Source organism: Patiria miniata, unplaced genomic scaffold (assembly GCF_015706575.1).
Source record: "Patiria miniata isolate m_02_andy unplaced genomic scaffold, ASM1570657v1 HiC_scaffold_8, whole genome shotgun sequence".
Lineage (NCBI taxonomy): Eukaryota > Metazoa > Echinodermata > Asteroidea > Valvatida > Asterinidae > Patiria > Patiria miniata.
In genome coordinates, this window is record NW_024037075.1 from 9584995 (window position 1) to 9600672 (window position 15678).

The 15678-nt window shown below is 39.2% G+C and overlaps 1 protein-coding gene across 1 annotated transcript in view; it reads right to left on the reverse strand.

Annotated features, from left to right (window-relative positions):
• Positions 1-1624: 1624 nt before the first annotated feature.
• Positions 1625-15678, reverse strand: part of LOC119719194 (syndetin-like) — a 34432-nt gene continuing 20378 nt past the window's right edge. The window contains exons 19-29 of the mRNA XM_038188555.1: positions 14949-15028; positions 13418-13536; positions 12987-13106; positions 11709-11806; positions 11346-11442; positions 10598-10756; positions 9636-9676; positions 8251-8331; positions 7038-7136; positions 4491-4581; positions 1625-3642 (exon numbers count right to left, since the gene is read on the reverse strand). Of these exons, the coding sequence (XP_038044483.1) occupies positions 3529-3642; positions 4491-4581; positions 7038-7136; positions 8251-8331; positions 9636-9676; positions 10598-10756; positions 11346-11442; positions 11709-11806; positions 12987-13106; positions 13418-13536; positions 14949-15028 (1099 nt within the window). The 3' untranslated portion in view covers positions 1625-3528. The remainder of the gene's footprint in view (positions 3643-4490; positions 4582-7037; positions 7137-8250; positions 8332-9635; positions 9677-10597; positions 10757-11345; positions 11443-11708; positions 11807-12986; positions 13107-13417; positions 13537-14948; positions 15029-15678) is intronic.

The following is a 15678-nucleotide window of genomic DNA, read 5'->3' on the forward strand; positions in this document are numbered from 1 at the left end:
TGGCACACACTAAGACCACCATCTGAAGATGTGTGCCGAAACTTTTCATCATGCTGACGTCATCACGTGTCACGTGACGTCATCCTAAAAGAGCATACTTTAAGGCCCTATATCTACAGAACCGGAAGTCCGATTTGGTTCAAACTTGGTATGCAAGTATTCCGGGATGTATTATAGACGAAAATTACAGTGACGTCGTGATGACGTCATCGTGTGATTTTATTTAAATTATTCAATTTTTGGACCTTTTACTCATATCTCATAAACGGAATGTGGTAAATTCGAAATTCTTTTTGTAACATGTTTGTTAGGTCATAGATAGATGCACAAAATTTCGTAAAATGTGTGACGTCATTATGACGTCATCAAAAACGTGATTTTTTGTTTCACATATAAGGGTATGTCCGATCTTTATGAAACTTGGTGGGTAGGTAGGTATAGATAACAGCATTCAAAATCTGAAGTGACGTCATCATGACGTCATCATCTGATTTTTTACGAATTTTTCAAATTTTAATATTTTCTTCAAATTTTGCAAAAATTATATAAAATACGGTCCGATCGACTTCAAACCCGGCACACACTTATACAACCATCTGAAGATGTATGCCGAATCATGACGTCATTATGACGTCATCACGTGTCACATGACGTCATCCTAAAACTGCATAGTTTAAGTCACTATATCCAGAGAACCTGTGGTCCGATTGGGTTCAATCTCGATATACAGATATTCCAGGAAGCGTTATAGACAAAAAATTTCAGTGACGTCACGATGACGTCATCATGTGATTTTATATGAATTCTTCAATTTTTGGACCTTTTACTCATATCTCATCAATGGAACGTGGTTAATTCGAAATTCTTTTTTGCAAAAGGTTTGTTAGATCGTAGATAGATACAGAAAATTTCAAAAATGTGTGCCGTCATCATGACGTCATGAAAAATGTTTTTTTTTTCTTTACATAGGATGGACACTTTTTGTATAGAATATGCATGTACATGTTCATTCGACCTGGATGAAACTAATACGGCAGTCATTAATAAAACTTTCGAAACAGCTCAGTGTTTGTCCACAAACACATTTCTAGTTATCAATTGTTATACAAGTTTTTATGTATATTTACATGTATGTGCTGTGAAGGACCCAAATGTGATATGATTACCAAATAATGTTGATAACACGGGATTTATAAAAGCAATGTTTCAAATTTGACATTCATTGAAGAGCGTAGAGAATTGAAGAAATTGTCTTTAAGTTATTGCATTTAGGTTTGTATGTTTGTTTGCTTTGGACTCATCAAAGACCAAGCTAACTTAGCTTGAATTCTGTCAGTTTTCGCGTAGCTAAACATCTAGATAATTACCTTGATAAAACACCATAATGACCTTTAAAACAAGTTACAATATAATCCTGTGTGTATGATGCATCAAGATGGTAATCAGCATATGGAACTGAAAATGTTCATAGTTTATTTAGTAGAATTTGTATTTGTCAATTGATGCAATCAATTGATGCAAAACTGTAAATTCACTGCATTGTGAATTTGGCAATAGTACATGCCATAATTCAAATAACACTTGTAAGAAACATTAACAAGAATGCAATGAACGCTTAATGAGATTTTGTACATTTTTACCACATGTAATTTATTCATGATTACACAACACAACTTAACTGTTTACATGAATATTTCACCAATAATACAATGATTAAAATACATTGTAATTGCTTAACCTTCATACTCCTGGTGTACTTTCTTAATATAAAAACTGAGGACGAAGTCTCTTAAATTTGATTTTTGTTACCACTATGCTATTACTAAATCCACATTTATAGCTATGGAATGAGGCCTGTTGGTTTACTAATGGTCATGCCTGCAGGTTTCCATAAGAAAGAAAGTCATTTTGTCGTGAAGGAATGTGTACATCAGACTCATATGAACTTGAAAATTGATAATTTCTAACATTCTCATTTATCATTTTTTGGGGTACTTTCCATTGAGTTGATAAAAAGAGACAAATGGTAATGATTTGATATCCTCGCCTGACCCGTCAGACACACAATGCATCGTCATAAAACTGAGACACACACATAAAAGATTCCCAAAAATGTACAATTATAAAACCTTTTCAAAGTTCTTGATTTGGAATTGTCACAACACTTGATACAGCCTACCTTCATTTATGCAAAGCATTTATAAAGTGAATAAGCACACTGCAACATAAAAACTGCAACAAGCTAAACGGATATTCAGTGCCCAAAAAGGCCGACAACTTGTACCTGACTGTACAGCCAATATATATAATTGCATTTATAAATTATTCACTGCCACACTGATGACGCCCGACCAACAGAACTAAATGTAAAAAAAAATGTAAGAAAATACAACGTGAATAAAATCGACAGATATTCATAGCCCACATGAGCCAACAGACCATTGATGAAATGTGAATCATGCAATCAACAAAACCTCCCCCAAGCATAGATTGCAATACTACCAACAGGGGTGTGCAGAGCTCAGTTTTTGAGAGCACATGGCTTCCAAATTTGTATCTATACTAAATCTTTTAGGTTCAAGTAATACAAGGATTAAGATTGTAGTTTTGGCTGATGGTAAGCTACAAATGAATACTTTGTGCGGTTACTGTCAATAACAACCAAGGGCCTCAATTGCTTCTCAAAGTGTGGGAAGGGGGGCGGCAACGACGACATACCTTGATCAGAACTAATGAGAGCGTGAACCCATATTAGATTCTAGATGCTCTGTGGTGTGATCTCAGGCAATTAATGACCACTTTAACCACTTTTCTTGAGTGAAAGATCATTAAACATTGTCATTTTAAACACTTCAAAAAAAAAGTGAAATCCTCCAACCCAATTAAAAAAAAAGGGGGGGGGGAGACATTTCCCTCCCCCACCGATCGACACCCATGATTACCTGAGATTTTGAGATGTAGATCTTTTGTGTGGAGTAAAAAAATAAGAGTAAAATCTGCCGCGAGCCAATGTGACCCATCAGGCCGGCGTTTATCTCCAGTTTCAGTAGCATGAAACGACTGAGAATATTTCCAACCCTGGATGGGATGCTAGTCCATTGCAGCTTTTTACTCCCCAGCTAATGCCAGTACCCATTTAGATTCCTGGGTGAGAGAGGTAAGTGGGGGTGACGTAGCTCGCCCAAGGACACAACATATGACCAGCAGCTGGATTCGAACCCCTGATCCTCTGATCATGAGTCACAAAACCTAACCACAAGGAGGTACAACCATTTTTAGAGGGGTGTTAGGGTACAGTTTTATGCAGGTATTTAATTAAACATGGACTTCTCATTTGCATCTAAATACGGTACTTTGATTAATCCTCTATTCCATTTATACACATTGAATTTGTATAAGCAACCATTCACACAAATCTAACCTAATTGCTCCTACTATATCACATAAGTATGAGCCTTTTTATCACAATGATCCCAAAGCAACATGTTGTACATTAGACTGCTGCTGTCCTGTCCGTTCCCTGACCTTTCACCTTGCCCGAGTCCTCTCCAGTTCTTCCACGATTCCTGTCAGGCGCTGGCGTGCTTTCTTGGAGCTGACAGCACACGTAACAAGACTGAGAAGCTGCTTGGCTGAATACTCCTGCAAATACAAATGGATGCAAAATGATGAGGTGTAGAAGATAAAGAATGAACAAACACATACGCCATACTGAACATTGGGCACTAGACTGCACACGTACTCCCTCAAAGGCGAGTCAAGAGTCACTTGCACAGTGCACACAACAAAGATGCTACAGGCATGCTACAGGCTCGTGTACATTCAGATCATTAGATGTGGGCACTCCACTTCCCATGCCTGTCAACCTGAGAAGCTACGCATTGCGTCCACACAAGGACCTTTTGTGTATGATTACATCCAGCATAGACAGCCTGAAATTGCTGTATTAACAAATATATAATACGAGGCGTCCTCAATGTACACCCTAAACACACCCACATATACACACAGGCCTACTTTACATACCCTTTGTGGACATTCCTTTGTTTTCGCACAGTTAAGGAAACACATATTTTACTCACACTCTGAAAACTCAACCCTATTTTTTTTTCTATGATTCCCTCGAGTGTTTCTCTTCATTTTGCGACGGATAAACCTAACCCAAAAATGCCTCTGAACCTGTTTTCCAGAGATCTAGGGGGAAACTTTATATGGACCTGGCTTAGTCCACACAAGGTTCACACAACCTGCATTATGTGGACTTGTTTTGTTGTCAGGTCCACATAAAGATGGTAAGGTTGGTACACACACATACACCTTTTTTTCTTTATAGTATAGCGGTGACGGTGATACCAACAACCTTTTGTGGACCCTCCGGTGTTATTTTTATGGCAACATTCAACCTATACTACTTTTTGAACTGTATGAATAAAATGTGACCAGTTCCTTTGCAACCATCAAGTTTAAAAAAAAATTGGTATTTGACTTACCCTATGGTCTTTAATCCATTGTTCCATGTCAGCTTCAGATAAATAATATGCCTTGACGTAGGTCTCAACAAACTCTTTATCAGGAATGGGTCTGAAAGTAAAAGGGATATGATTTCTCATTGGCTCTGTTCTTCAGCTTGGTTGGCTTCCATGAACACGCACATCTAGCTTATCTTTCATCAAGATTGCTATTTTTGTCGCCATATAATACTGAATAAATTCTTCTACCAATTGTACACAGTCTCTTGAAAATTGAGATAAGCTTACATGTGCGTACACTGCGGTACCACACAATAAGTACCGTAATTTTCGGAATATAAGCTGCTCGGATTATAATCCGCAGCACGCACAAATCTGCAAATTAAGATTTGAATTCAGGTTTAAGCCGCACCGGTGTATAAGCCGCACCGACCGCAGCGGTTTCAATTTTGTAAGGCCTCCAAATTCTAGTCAAAATGCTCTGAACCAATTCCATTTACACTACGAAAACTATAAAAAGGGCCACAAAAGTTATATCCAATCATTTACAGTTGATACTCTTACAAACAAATATAAAAATTGATGATGAGAAATAAACACCGGGAATTGCTGCCGGCTGGCCTGTCCGGTCCCGGCCTAAAATTAAGCACATGGCACGGCAGGCTGCGCCGGCGCATGACAACATTTTTCCCGCAGCACTTGAGAGAGTATGCAACCCACCCTCTTCATCTGACGGGAGCGCTACAAATCTTGCTTTGTGGCAACAGATGCTGATTTGTTTTGTCCTAAGAATAAACAGGTCCTTTATTACAACAAAACTTATCAAATTGTTGCGAGTAGAACGTCAAAAATGCAAGTTTCGATCGTAACTTTCTTCGAAAACATTCAACATGATGCTGGAATTTTTATGGACGAATCCATTAATTTCTTAAGGAGTGATTGAGCCCCTATTTTGAGTTTAACGTTTCTTAAATACATTTCAAGAAAAAAATTATATTGTGCCGCTGAACAACTGATTATCGAATACAGAAATGTTTTTAACTCCATAAAAAGTTTTAGTTGTCTTTTTTCTTTTATTAAACAGCGAAAATATTGGTAATTATTGTTCCCAAGAAAGTACACCCCTTTATTACCAGAAATGGTGTGGTCCGCAAGCGCATGGGGCTGGGAATGCAGGCTAGCAGCACTAGTATCACCATACGGCTGGTCGCAAGCTTCGAAGACCGTGAGCTTTCACTCACGCATGGCCGGCCGGCTTGCCATAACATTTACCGCTCGGTACCTTTTCATGGGACGTGCTTTCGGTTTGTTAATGACGTTCTTAATTGATAATTCATTTCAGCAACACATCTTTTCTTATTCCAGTACATTACATACACATTTTGAATCTTATTTTTATTCTTCAAGCAGCCCTGCGTATAAGCCTGCGTATAAGCCGCAGTAAACATTTTCACGGGCAAATTCAATGTATAAGCCGCGGCTTATATTCCGAAAATTACGGTACACACTTTGCGTATACTTATTCAACAGTAACAAAAACAACACACACACAGACTGTATCGGAAACTATATCTGTGAGGTTAAAACCTTATGTAATTACCCAAGGGGTATATGCACACAAAAACAGGGAAATGAGACTCTTCTAAAACCTGTTTTAGACTGGCGTTCCAGAGTCGCACCAAACAATTTAGTATTAGAAAGAACTCATCAGGTCAACTCAATAGATTTTGGTTTTAAAACAGACAATGTTTCTGTGAGCTCCATGCTGTTTCATATGTCAAACTTTCCATTTAGTTAATTCAAATCCTTGGAAATATTTTGTTTGGCATGACTCTGAATGCCAGTCTGAAACAGTTATATGCTGACAAATAGTAGTAAGTACTCTGTGAATACAACTCCTATGCCGCAGTGTATGTTGGAAATGACCATTGAAGTTGGAGAGAGTGGCTACTTTGATAGAAATCATTTCACAGATGTTGTACAAGACCAATTAACTCTTTCAGTGCCAAACTCGTACATGTACGAGGTATATTTGTTAGTACAAAAGCGCCAACCTCGTACATGTACGAGGTAATGTTCGTAGTTAAAATTGCCAAACCTCGTATATGTACGAGGTAGAGTAAATATGTTATCAAAAGGGGGCGCTCTTGCTCTTTCTAATGGTACCATTTTCATGCATGTACGACCTGTATTTATTTTTTCATTCGAGTTCTTGCGAGAGGGCACAGCACTAAATCTCGTATTTTCTGCAAAAAGTGTGGAATTCCCCTGTGTTCAGGCCAGTGTTTCAGGGTGTATCACTATGTTTGTGACTACTTTTGACTTTCCAATATATCAAGGATATACCAGAGAGCAACAACAACAAATTTAGTGAGTAAAACTTATTTATTTTTTTTTTTTACAGAATTTCGAAGTTGGGCACTTAGGGTTAAACTTTTTAAATTTCGCGGGCACTGAAAGAGTTAACATCTAGTATACCATACCCCAAAACATGTACAAAAGTGCAAATAACCCCAGAGTTTTGCCACTAAATGTTCACCGAGTCCCAGGTCACATGATGATACCTACCTGACTTCAGTGAGCTTCTCTAGTTTGAGGAGAAACTGTTGGAAGTCCAGCTGCATCAATGCACGCCCCTCATTGCTACACTTCTTAGCACTGGCAAACCTTGTCAATAGAAAGTAAGAATAGTGGAATGTTGGGTTCTTTCTGCCCTGGCAAGCTCAGAAGCAGGGTGGTCCAGTTACCTACACTAGATGTCTACACTAGTCAAGACATCTGCATAAACAGGAGGTCGTGGATTCCCTGTCTTGACCAAGTAAGCTTGTGAATTGTTGTCTTGCAAACTCCTGGACAGCACTGAGTATACAGTGCTTATAAACTCATATTGCTAAAGGCCAAACTTGATATTCAAATTTACATCACTTGATGCAAAATTGAAAAAATATGTACATGTTAGATGTACACTGTGCTACCTACAATGTATCTGATCATTGTTGAAAATAAGTATCCGAGCCATGTTTAATTCCTCATATAACTTTACAAACATTAATATCATAACAATTTGTAACATGTACCTTTGTTGGTGTGTGTAGGCTTGTCATTTAATAAAACTTTGTTCAACCTAATAGTGTCATAAAAGAACAGGTCTGTGTGGCATTGTGGCACGCCATGGTCCAATGGTTTGAACCCTGGCGGGGAACATGGTGCTTGTGTTCTTGGGCAAGACACTTTACGTTAATTGCCTCTCTCCAACCAGGAGTACAAATGGGTACCCGTGAAGGTAGAGACCAGATTGCACTGATCTCGAGCTGCTGCAAAAACTGGTCTCATGGCCTGATGAACAGGGGTAACTGTGAAGCGCTTGGAGACCTTTGGTATAAAGCGCTATATAAGCACCACATTGTTATGTACTATAGCCCTAACTCCCTAGCATGATTTACTAGGAACCATACTCATCCTGGCAAATTCCAACACCATATTATGGGGAAACTGCACACATATTTCCGACTCTGATTCTGGAGGTGTACCAACCCAATGTAAAAGACTGTCAGTTTAGGGGTACTGTACCCATCCTGACAGCTTCTAACAAAACATGCCGTTTGGGTTTGATGGGTTGAGTTCTGTTAGGGTTAGGGGAGAGTAGTAAAGTATGTTGTTTAAGGATACAGGCGCTTGGAACAGGATTTGAAAGCAATATCTAAAGCCCTCAATCAGTGTATCAGTTTATAAACAGCCTTTACATCTTTCTGCAAGCGTTTTATCAAGACACTGTACTCACCCCTCCACAAATGTACGGTTGGCCAAACGCACAAGATGACCCCAGAGAATATTGTAGACTGGAACTGGGATGGATACACGTCTGTGTTAAAAAGAAAGGGATATGTTTGAATGTTATACTGTGGAGAAACATAAAAGATGATCATATTTTGTAGGTCAAGTATTGGTCATGTGAAGTATTTCAGACGATAATGGATGACTTCCATGGACACCACACGATATATGTTTATTGTGGCATTAACACATAATGATGGTTGTCCAAACATAGGAATATTTCATCTCCACTACTCTGGACATGAGATCAAGTGTCTACGCACACAAAGGCCCTTCTGCTTTGACAAGGCAGCTTTGTAAGTGAAGTATCTAGACTAATCTGCTGACAGTATTGAAATGCAGAAGGGCACCAGTATTCAAGTAACCTTGGTGTATCCGGTCACACAAAGTTAAAATAAAAACATGATCATGCTTACATGTGGATCACATAAACCAACAAGGCCTGCAAAAATGGACACTCAGGAAGAACCTGTACTATCTACAAATCAGTAACTAATCCCAAGTTTGAGTATAAGTCCACATGTCTTTGCTGCGCATCATGTGTGGATATACCACGGTCAAGGTTCTAGCTATAGTGGGCCAAATACAGTAATCACTTATGTATGGATCCCATTGGTGGGGGATGGGGGGGGGGGGGCTTTTTAAAGTGGGGGGGAATATCATATCGTTTGGTCCCCCCCCCCACTTTTTTCGTAACCCTCCAAAAAAAATGTAGCCTATATATGATTCTATAGCTCAGAATAGCTGATTCAATTACTCCAAACCTAAAAATGATGTTTGAATTATGATCTTTTGCTCAAAAAAATGTGATAGAGTGGTCAGAAATTGCCTCAGATCGCACCACAGAGCATCTAGGATCCAAAATGTTTGAAGCCCTTAAGCGGGCCCCAAACCCCACGCCGTTAGGGCTTCGCGCTTCGCATTAGTTCCAATCAACGAATGTCCCCCCCACTTTTGAAAAGTGATTGACGCCCTTGATGGATTCATACATAGAAACTTCAGGGCAATTTCTGTTGTGTGCATGCACTTCATTTCAGATATTTTTGTGTATGAGACTTTGCACATGTATACGAACTGATGCATATGAATGCACACCAATGGACAACCCCCTTTTCTTTTGTGGGTTGTATAACCTTTTATCAATAAAATGCACATTTCTGTTACACATCTTTATACTGGGTGATAATAGTTTCCATTTTATGAGGTTGATTACACAAAATTTATGCTAAAAAAAGGGATCATCTAGGATTATTTTGTTGCTTTGGCTGATGTTTTATGCTTAAGGATACACTTACAAGCATATTTGTGGTCAAGTTATTCAAAATTACTCACTTGCCCACTTCATCCAACCGTGCGCTGAATATGACAAAATCCTGAACAGAAGTGAAAAAACATTCAATATTAACTTTACAATGAGTGCATGTTGGTAATGAATACAAATAAGGATGACATTTGAATGGGAAGGGGTGACTACAAAATGGCTGACCGACCACTCCTGGCAGTAACTAGCCTTTGACAAGGTCACTGTGACTATATTCAGTTTCCCTTTGGACTGTGTTAGGTTTTTGGTTTCAGCACACATACATGACACATACAGACTTCTGCCAGCAACTTATTGGGAAGAATAAGTTGCTGAAACTTTATGAATAGTGACCCTGCCAAATCTAAATTCATCTCATGGCAGAACTTTTTACCGGTTATCTGCCCTGCGCAGAATCTTCCATAAGTTGGGTGGCGCTAAACACCATTTGACACACAGGGCCACTGCTCTATGGGGACAAGACTGCACACCAATTTACTCTTTATTCTAGAACTAGACTAGTTGAATTATGGTTGACTGGCAATGGTTTGCATGATGCAATAGTCAAACTATGGTTAACAATAGTTCTTGCTCAAACTTCCTCCGATAGACATTGGATGCCTATTTTGAAAATTATAATCAACTCAATCAATTTTTATGGACTATACTTCCTAAAATTTGCTAACAGGATTTGTTTGTGATAAGGATCACACCTACTCAAGCATGCAACTGGGAATTTAGAAAAAATGATCGAGGAAACTCTAAAACAAACTAGAGTTTGTAAAGTGTTTTTCAATTTGTAATGGCATTTTCATGAGAAGTAAAAAACGAGGAAATCAGCAGATCAGAGGAAAGGTTGCATGCCTGCATACTGCCGCATAAAAAACTGTGATTTTGTGAGTTGCTGTGCATGTGTATACAATACCATTTGAATGAGCTAAAGCAGGCTGGCATTACTTCATAAAGAATACAAAATACTAAATTGGGAATGTACCTGAAGCAGTACATCCACATAGGTGCTGTGCTGTGACATGATGTCTCTGATGTCCCATTTGACTGTACACATGAGTTGAAGCATGCGCTCGAAGAGAATACATCGAGAAGCTACTCCACGATAGACAGGACGACGCAACTCACTGGCTACACTTACAGTCTGTAACAAACCAACATCACATCATCATACAATTGCATTACTAAACTTCTTATTTATCTAACTGAGAGAAAAATCTCCAGAAGCAATGAGTATGAAAGAGATGAAGTCTGCTTTTCATAAAGCATACATTCTTTATAATGCAATGGTGTTGGATTTACACAAAACACAGGCTGTATTCTTTTTACAAACTATTTCACAAACTTGGCCTGGCTTAGCCTTTAATTTTTGTCCAATTGTCTCAATCATAATAATCACATGCATAATTGACATGTTTCATCACCAGTTATGTGTGATTAAAACAATCATTGAAGTCGCAAACACAACTTTGCAAAAACTTGTTTCATCTTTCCACAACCTGTACACAAAAAGAACAGTCATCGAAATAAACTTTGCAAGTCACACAGAATTTTTTCTGAAATCAGTTCAGACATTAAAATATTTCCTCTGTTAAGTTTAAAACACAGCTGAGTAGAGTTTGGTGTCAGTGTCTGCTGTTCATATATTCAAACACTTGACCTAATGTCTGAAACATTCTCCTCTCCCCTCAAAAAACCTTCTTAATCAGTACAGAAAGGATAAAAAGGGATACCTGTGAATAAAACTGTTGCAGGAATGGTTTCTTGGAAGATGGAATGACTGACTCCAGATGAGGCTGAAGAAGTTGGAATTGTTCTGCTAGGAAAACACTTACAAACAAAAAGGAGAAAAAATATTGAATCAGTTCTATATATCTGTATTCTTAAGGTCAGGGTTCAACTTTGGATACGTGACATCTTGACAAATAATATTTGAAGGTTTGTACTGTGAAGTGAGCAATAAGAGAAGTTTGCGCTTGCACCTTACACCTTGTGACTTTAACAAAAAAAATACAAGCTTTGTGCATGTATCTGATGAAGGAACAAATGCAGCTATTATAAGCTGATATGTGTATTTGTCTTCTTTCTATTCTTACAGTGATTCTGTTCCCACGATCCTCTCTGCTAGTCCATGTAGCTGCTCAATTCCAGTCAGTTCTACAATGGGAGACACATGAGGGAAGCCTATACGCTCCTGTCAGTAAAAAGGCACAAAATAGGCTGATTATATCATCACACTACTATAAAGTACAAAAGATGTATGTGTATTCATAAGTTGATCGTCCACAAGTTGATTGCATGCGAAGCACGCCAACGCTAGCAAAGCTTGCAAAGTGGCGAAGCCTGCCAAGCAGGCCAGGCAGCGAAGCCACCTACTCAATGAAGCGGGTGAGGTGAAACCTCGTTAATATATGGCACTGCATGCTAGCAAGACAGTCTAATGTTGTAAGATAGTGCTTAATCATCATTGATGTTCGTGGCTTGTGTTCATGAAAAAAAAGAGTCTCTTCATTTCTGGGCCTCATGTTGTGTGAATAAAGAGTGCGACTGGTGGCATCTTGGTCCAAAAGGTTTGCACAATTAGTACATACATTATCTACACATACATACTTGTGCATACATTATCGACACATTGTATACTAGTGCATATACACACATACTGGAATTTGTATCTTTGTGGAGTCATTTCTTTGTTCTCGTGTACTAAAATTTTGAGTTAGAAAATCTAATTTCAAAATGCTCCTATTTTAACCAGAAATAATTTCTGGGCTGAAATTTGGACTTAATATCCCTTAGGCTAGAAAAAAAAGTCTTCGGTTTCTGGTATGGAGCTTGCCCCAAAAGTGGTGCGGCGACGCAGCTTTTTTTTTTCTTTTTACTTGTTTTTTCCGTCAAATGTCGGCTGATGACTACAAATGGTGCCCGACTAAATTGAGTGCAAAATGTATCGGAGCCCAGCGAGGCCACATAAAGCTTATACTCGACCGTAACCCCATCTAAAAACACGTTAAAATTGTGCAGCAGCAGGATTCTAGTCAAACCAGTGAGTTTGACGGTTTTGAGACATCATCTAACATTGACAAAAAACTTTTTAATTTTGCCGACGTGCATGGCTACGGCAACGTGCGCGCGCAGACCAGAAACCGGAGCCTTTTTTTTTGGCCTTACATAAAATCCTTCATTTTGCGACTGATCAACACACCTTGGAAATTCCTAGTTTTTGAGTAAAATCCATATATCTATTTCGTGATAACCTTGTGGAGACGTATTCACATATAGAAATACAAATGTTTGTTCCCTATTATACATGTCTCCACAGGGTACCATGTATCAGATCAAAATGGGTCCTGTGTGTGTGTGTCAGCATGTCTCACCCTGTTTTCCATGGGGTTTGGCAGCATGCCCGGTGGGGGTTCATGCTGGATCATGTTGTCACTGATGCGCTTGAGGGTGGTGCGGATTCTGTTGCTCAAGCTCAGCCCAAAAGAGTCATTCTGGAAAAAAAACACATAAAATGATACACGATTAACTCTATAAAAACCTTATTTGAGGAGACGCTGGGAAATCTTCAAAGGAACATTTTGATTTAAAAATGATTTATTATTAATAATGATACCTGACCATGATTTCTGATTGGATTTGCATGTTACTGCATAAAAAAATGAGTCTGGTGCCTGACAAATCAGTGTCTGGTACCTAGATATTCACATGACCAGTGAATGGGAAGCCTGTGACTTCACACGCTTCTTCTATTGACACAATAATCATTTCAAGGATTATGCTGAAAATATCCTATATAATTTACCATGTCAGTAGCAAAGAAGGTGTACACAGCAAATAGGTAGTAATCAAAGAGCTGAGACATACACAGAACCACATCAAAGGCTATCGGCTTGAGAACTGCCATCATCTGCATGTACTTGCCTGATGGAAAAGTAGAATGAATGACTACTTGTTAAACATGTGCAGAAACAATACTTGAACTTTTGTAAAGTCCAGTTTATTGAAGACCATGCAACAGACCTTTCTTAAAGGTAGAGTACATCATTTGTGCATTTTTTTCGTTTGAAGTAACAAAAGTGCTCAAAATCTAAAGAAAGATGATTAATTACTAACCTGATGAAGTTTTAGCTCAGTGAATGCTGTGGAAAACAATTTTCTAGGATCTAGATTTCAAATCAAAAGTTGCCAAGCCATGTTTTGAATTGCGCCCGATATCAGTGTCCGGGCCACGTTATTATTCAGCCGATTGCAGCTGCGCGATGCCACGTGCTGAACTGACAGTGATAGCAACCCCGCACGTGTGTGCGTCGTGTCAATGCTTGAGCGCACCCATTCACGGCTACGCCAAATTAAAAACAAACTACTTACGGAAATTTCTAAAAATGCGTCTTTAGATGCATCATTCTTCAAAATGACAGCATGCCAGAAAGAACAATTTCACAGGGAGTTTAGTGCCATTACTATCTTAAACCAAGTAAGCTTTTCAACAATATTTTCGGCAGTTACTTTTTGGATAGCTGCAAATGATATACTCTACCTTTAAACATTAAAAGCTATATCCTTATTAAATGGAAACTTGATTGCACCAGACAAGGCAAGCTGATCCCACAGTGCACAATTCTATTCAACTGATTAAGAACGGCCAATAAGCTGCAGTAGTAAGGTGATGGAAATTCACTTTCGCCGTTTGGATGGAGACATGTATCACAAAAGTATATAAAACCAGCATTGCCAGACTCATGCAGATGTGGTGCAGATGCTACATGACACACATGAATAGACAAGCCTCGTGAAGCTGCTCACAGGCCAGTGTAAATCACAAGGGGCAGTAATTTAGTGATATAGGCAACCAGTCTAATTCACAAGTGAGTTGGTGAGTCAGTCACGTGAGGTCAAACGAGGACTGTAAAACGAGGACTGTAAAACGAGGACTGTAAAACGAGGACTGTAAAACGAGGACTGTAAAATGAGGACTGTAAAACGAGGACTGTAGACTGGCCCTCTGGGACCAGCAAAAAATATCATTTGTTTTGAAAAGTTCAACACGGAAATTGACTGCAGCGGGTTTGAACCTGCGACCCCCAGATAACCATTCCAGTGCTCTACCAACTGAGCTATCCAGCCCCATGTCTGTGGTTCCCCAATTGGTCAATATCTTTGTTCAAGTGGTGCTAGTTAGAAGCCAAAAATATCATTTCAAATATTTCTTAGCTCTAAACATCATCCACACAAATTTCAAGATAAAGAATAGAGTTCACAAATGAGGAGTTTGTCGCATTAGGCAATGTTCCACTTTTTCCCTTACATTATGTCAACTTTATGTACCAACTTACCAAATAGTCGTAGAACATTGAGTGTTGTGTTGGCAAGTATTGGCACTGGGCCCTTGTTGAGTGATCGCCGCTTCCTGAGACTATAAAAGAACACACATTCCTACTTGCTCATTTAACCCATTATCACCTGTACTACATTGTATTACATTGTGTTTATTCACTGAAAATCAATAAAACCATCAGCCCGTTTCACACTAGAGCCTCACAACCTAGGTTGAACTCAACCGTGGGCGAACCCAGTGCTGCCCTGGGTTGAGTTTTTGATTTTTCAACCCCGCTCTCAACCCCGCATCATTTCACACTTATTGCATGCAAATCAAGCCTATCATGCTCAGTTGCTATTTTAACTCGGGTTGAAAATCTCAACCCTGCCTGGAGCAGGGTTGACTTCAACCTGGGGCGAACTCAGTCTTGGGGTTGACGCAGGGTTGAAATTCTCTAAGTGTGAAACAATGCATGTTTTCAACCCTGCGTCAACCCTGAGATTTGTCAAGTGTGAAAAGGGCTATAGAGTGCTGGGGGGGGGGGGGGTGTTAGGCGCTACAGTGAGTAAAGGTCTGATACTTTTCGGAACACACTAAGCCTTGTTTTATGATGTCCAGAGATATGGGTCCGTGCACAAGTACCCCCTTCATCACTCCCCTAAGAAAGGGGTTGTTGAGGGAGACATTCAAACGCATTGCCGATGACACCTGATGCTGACACAAAGATGCTATAGCTTGGTGCACAT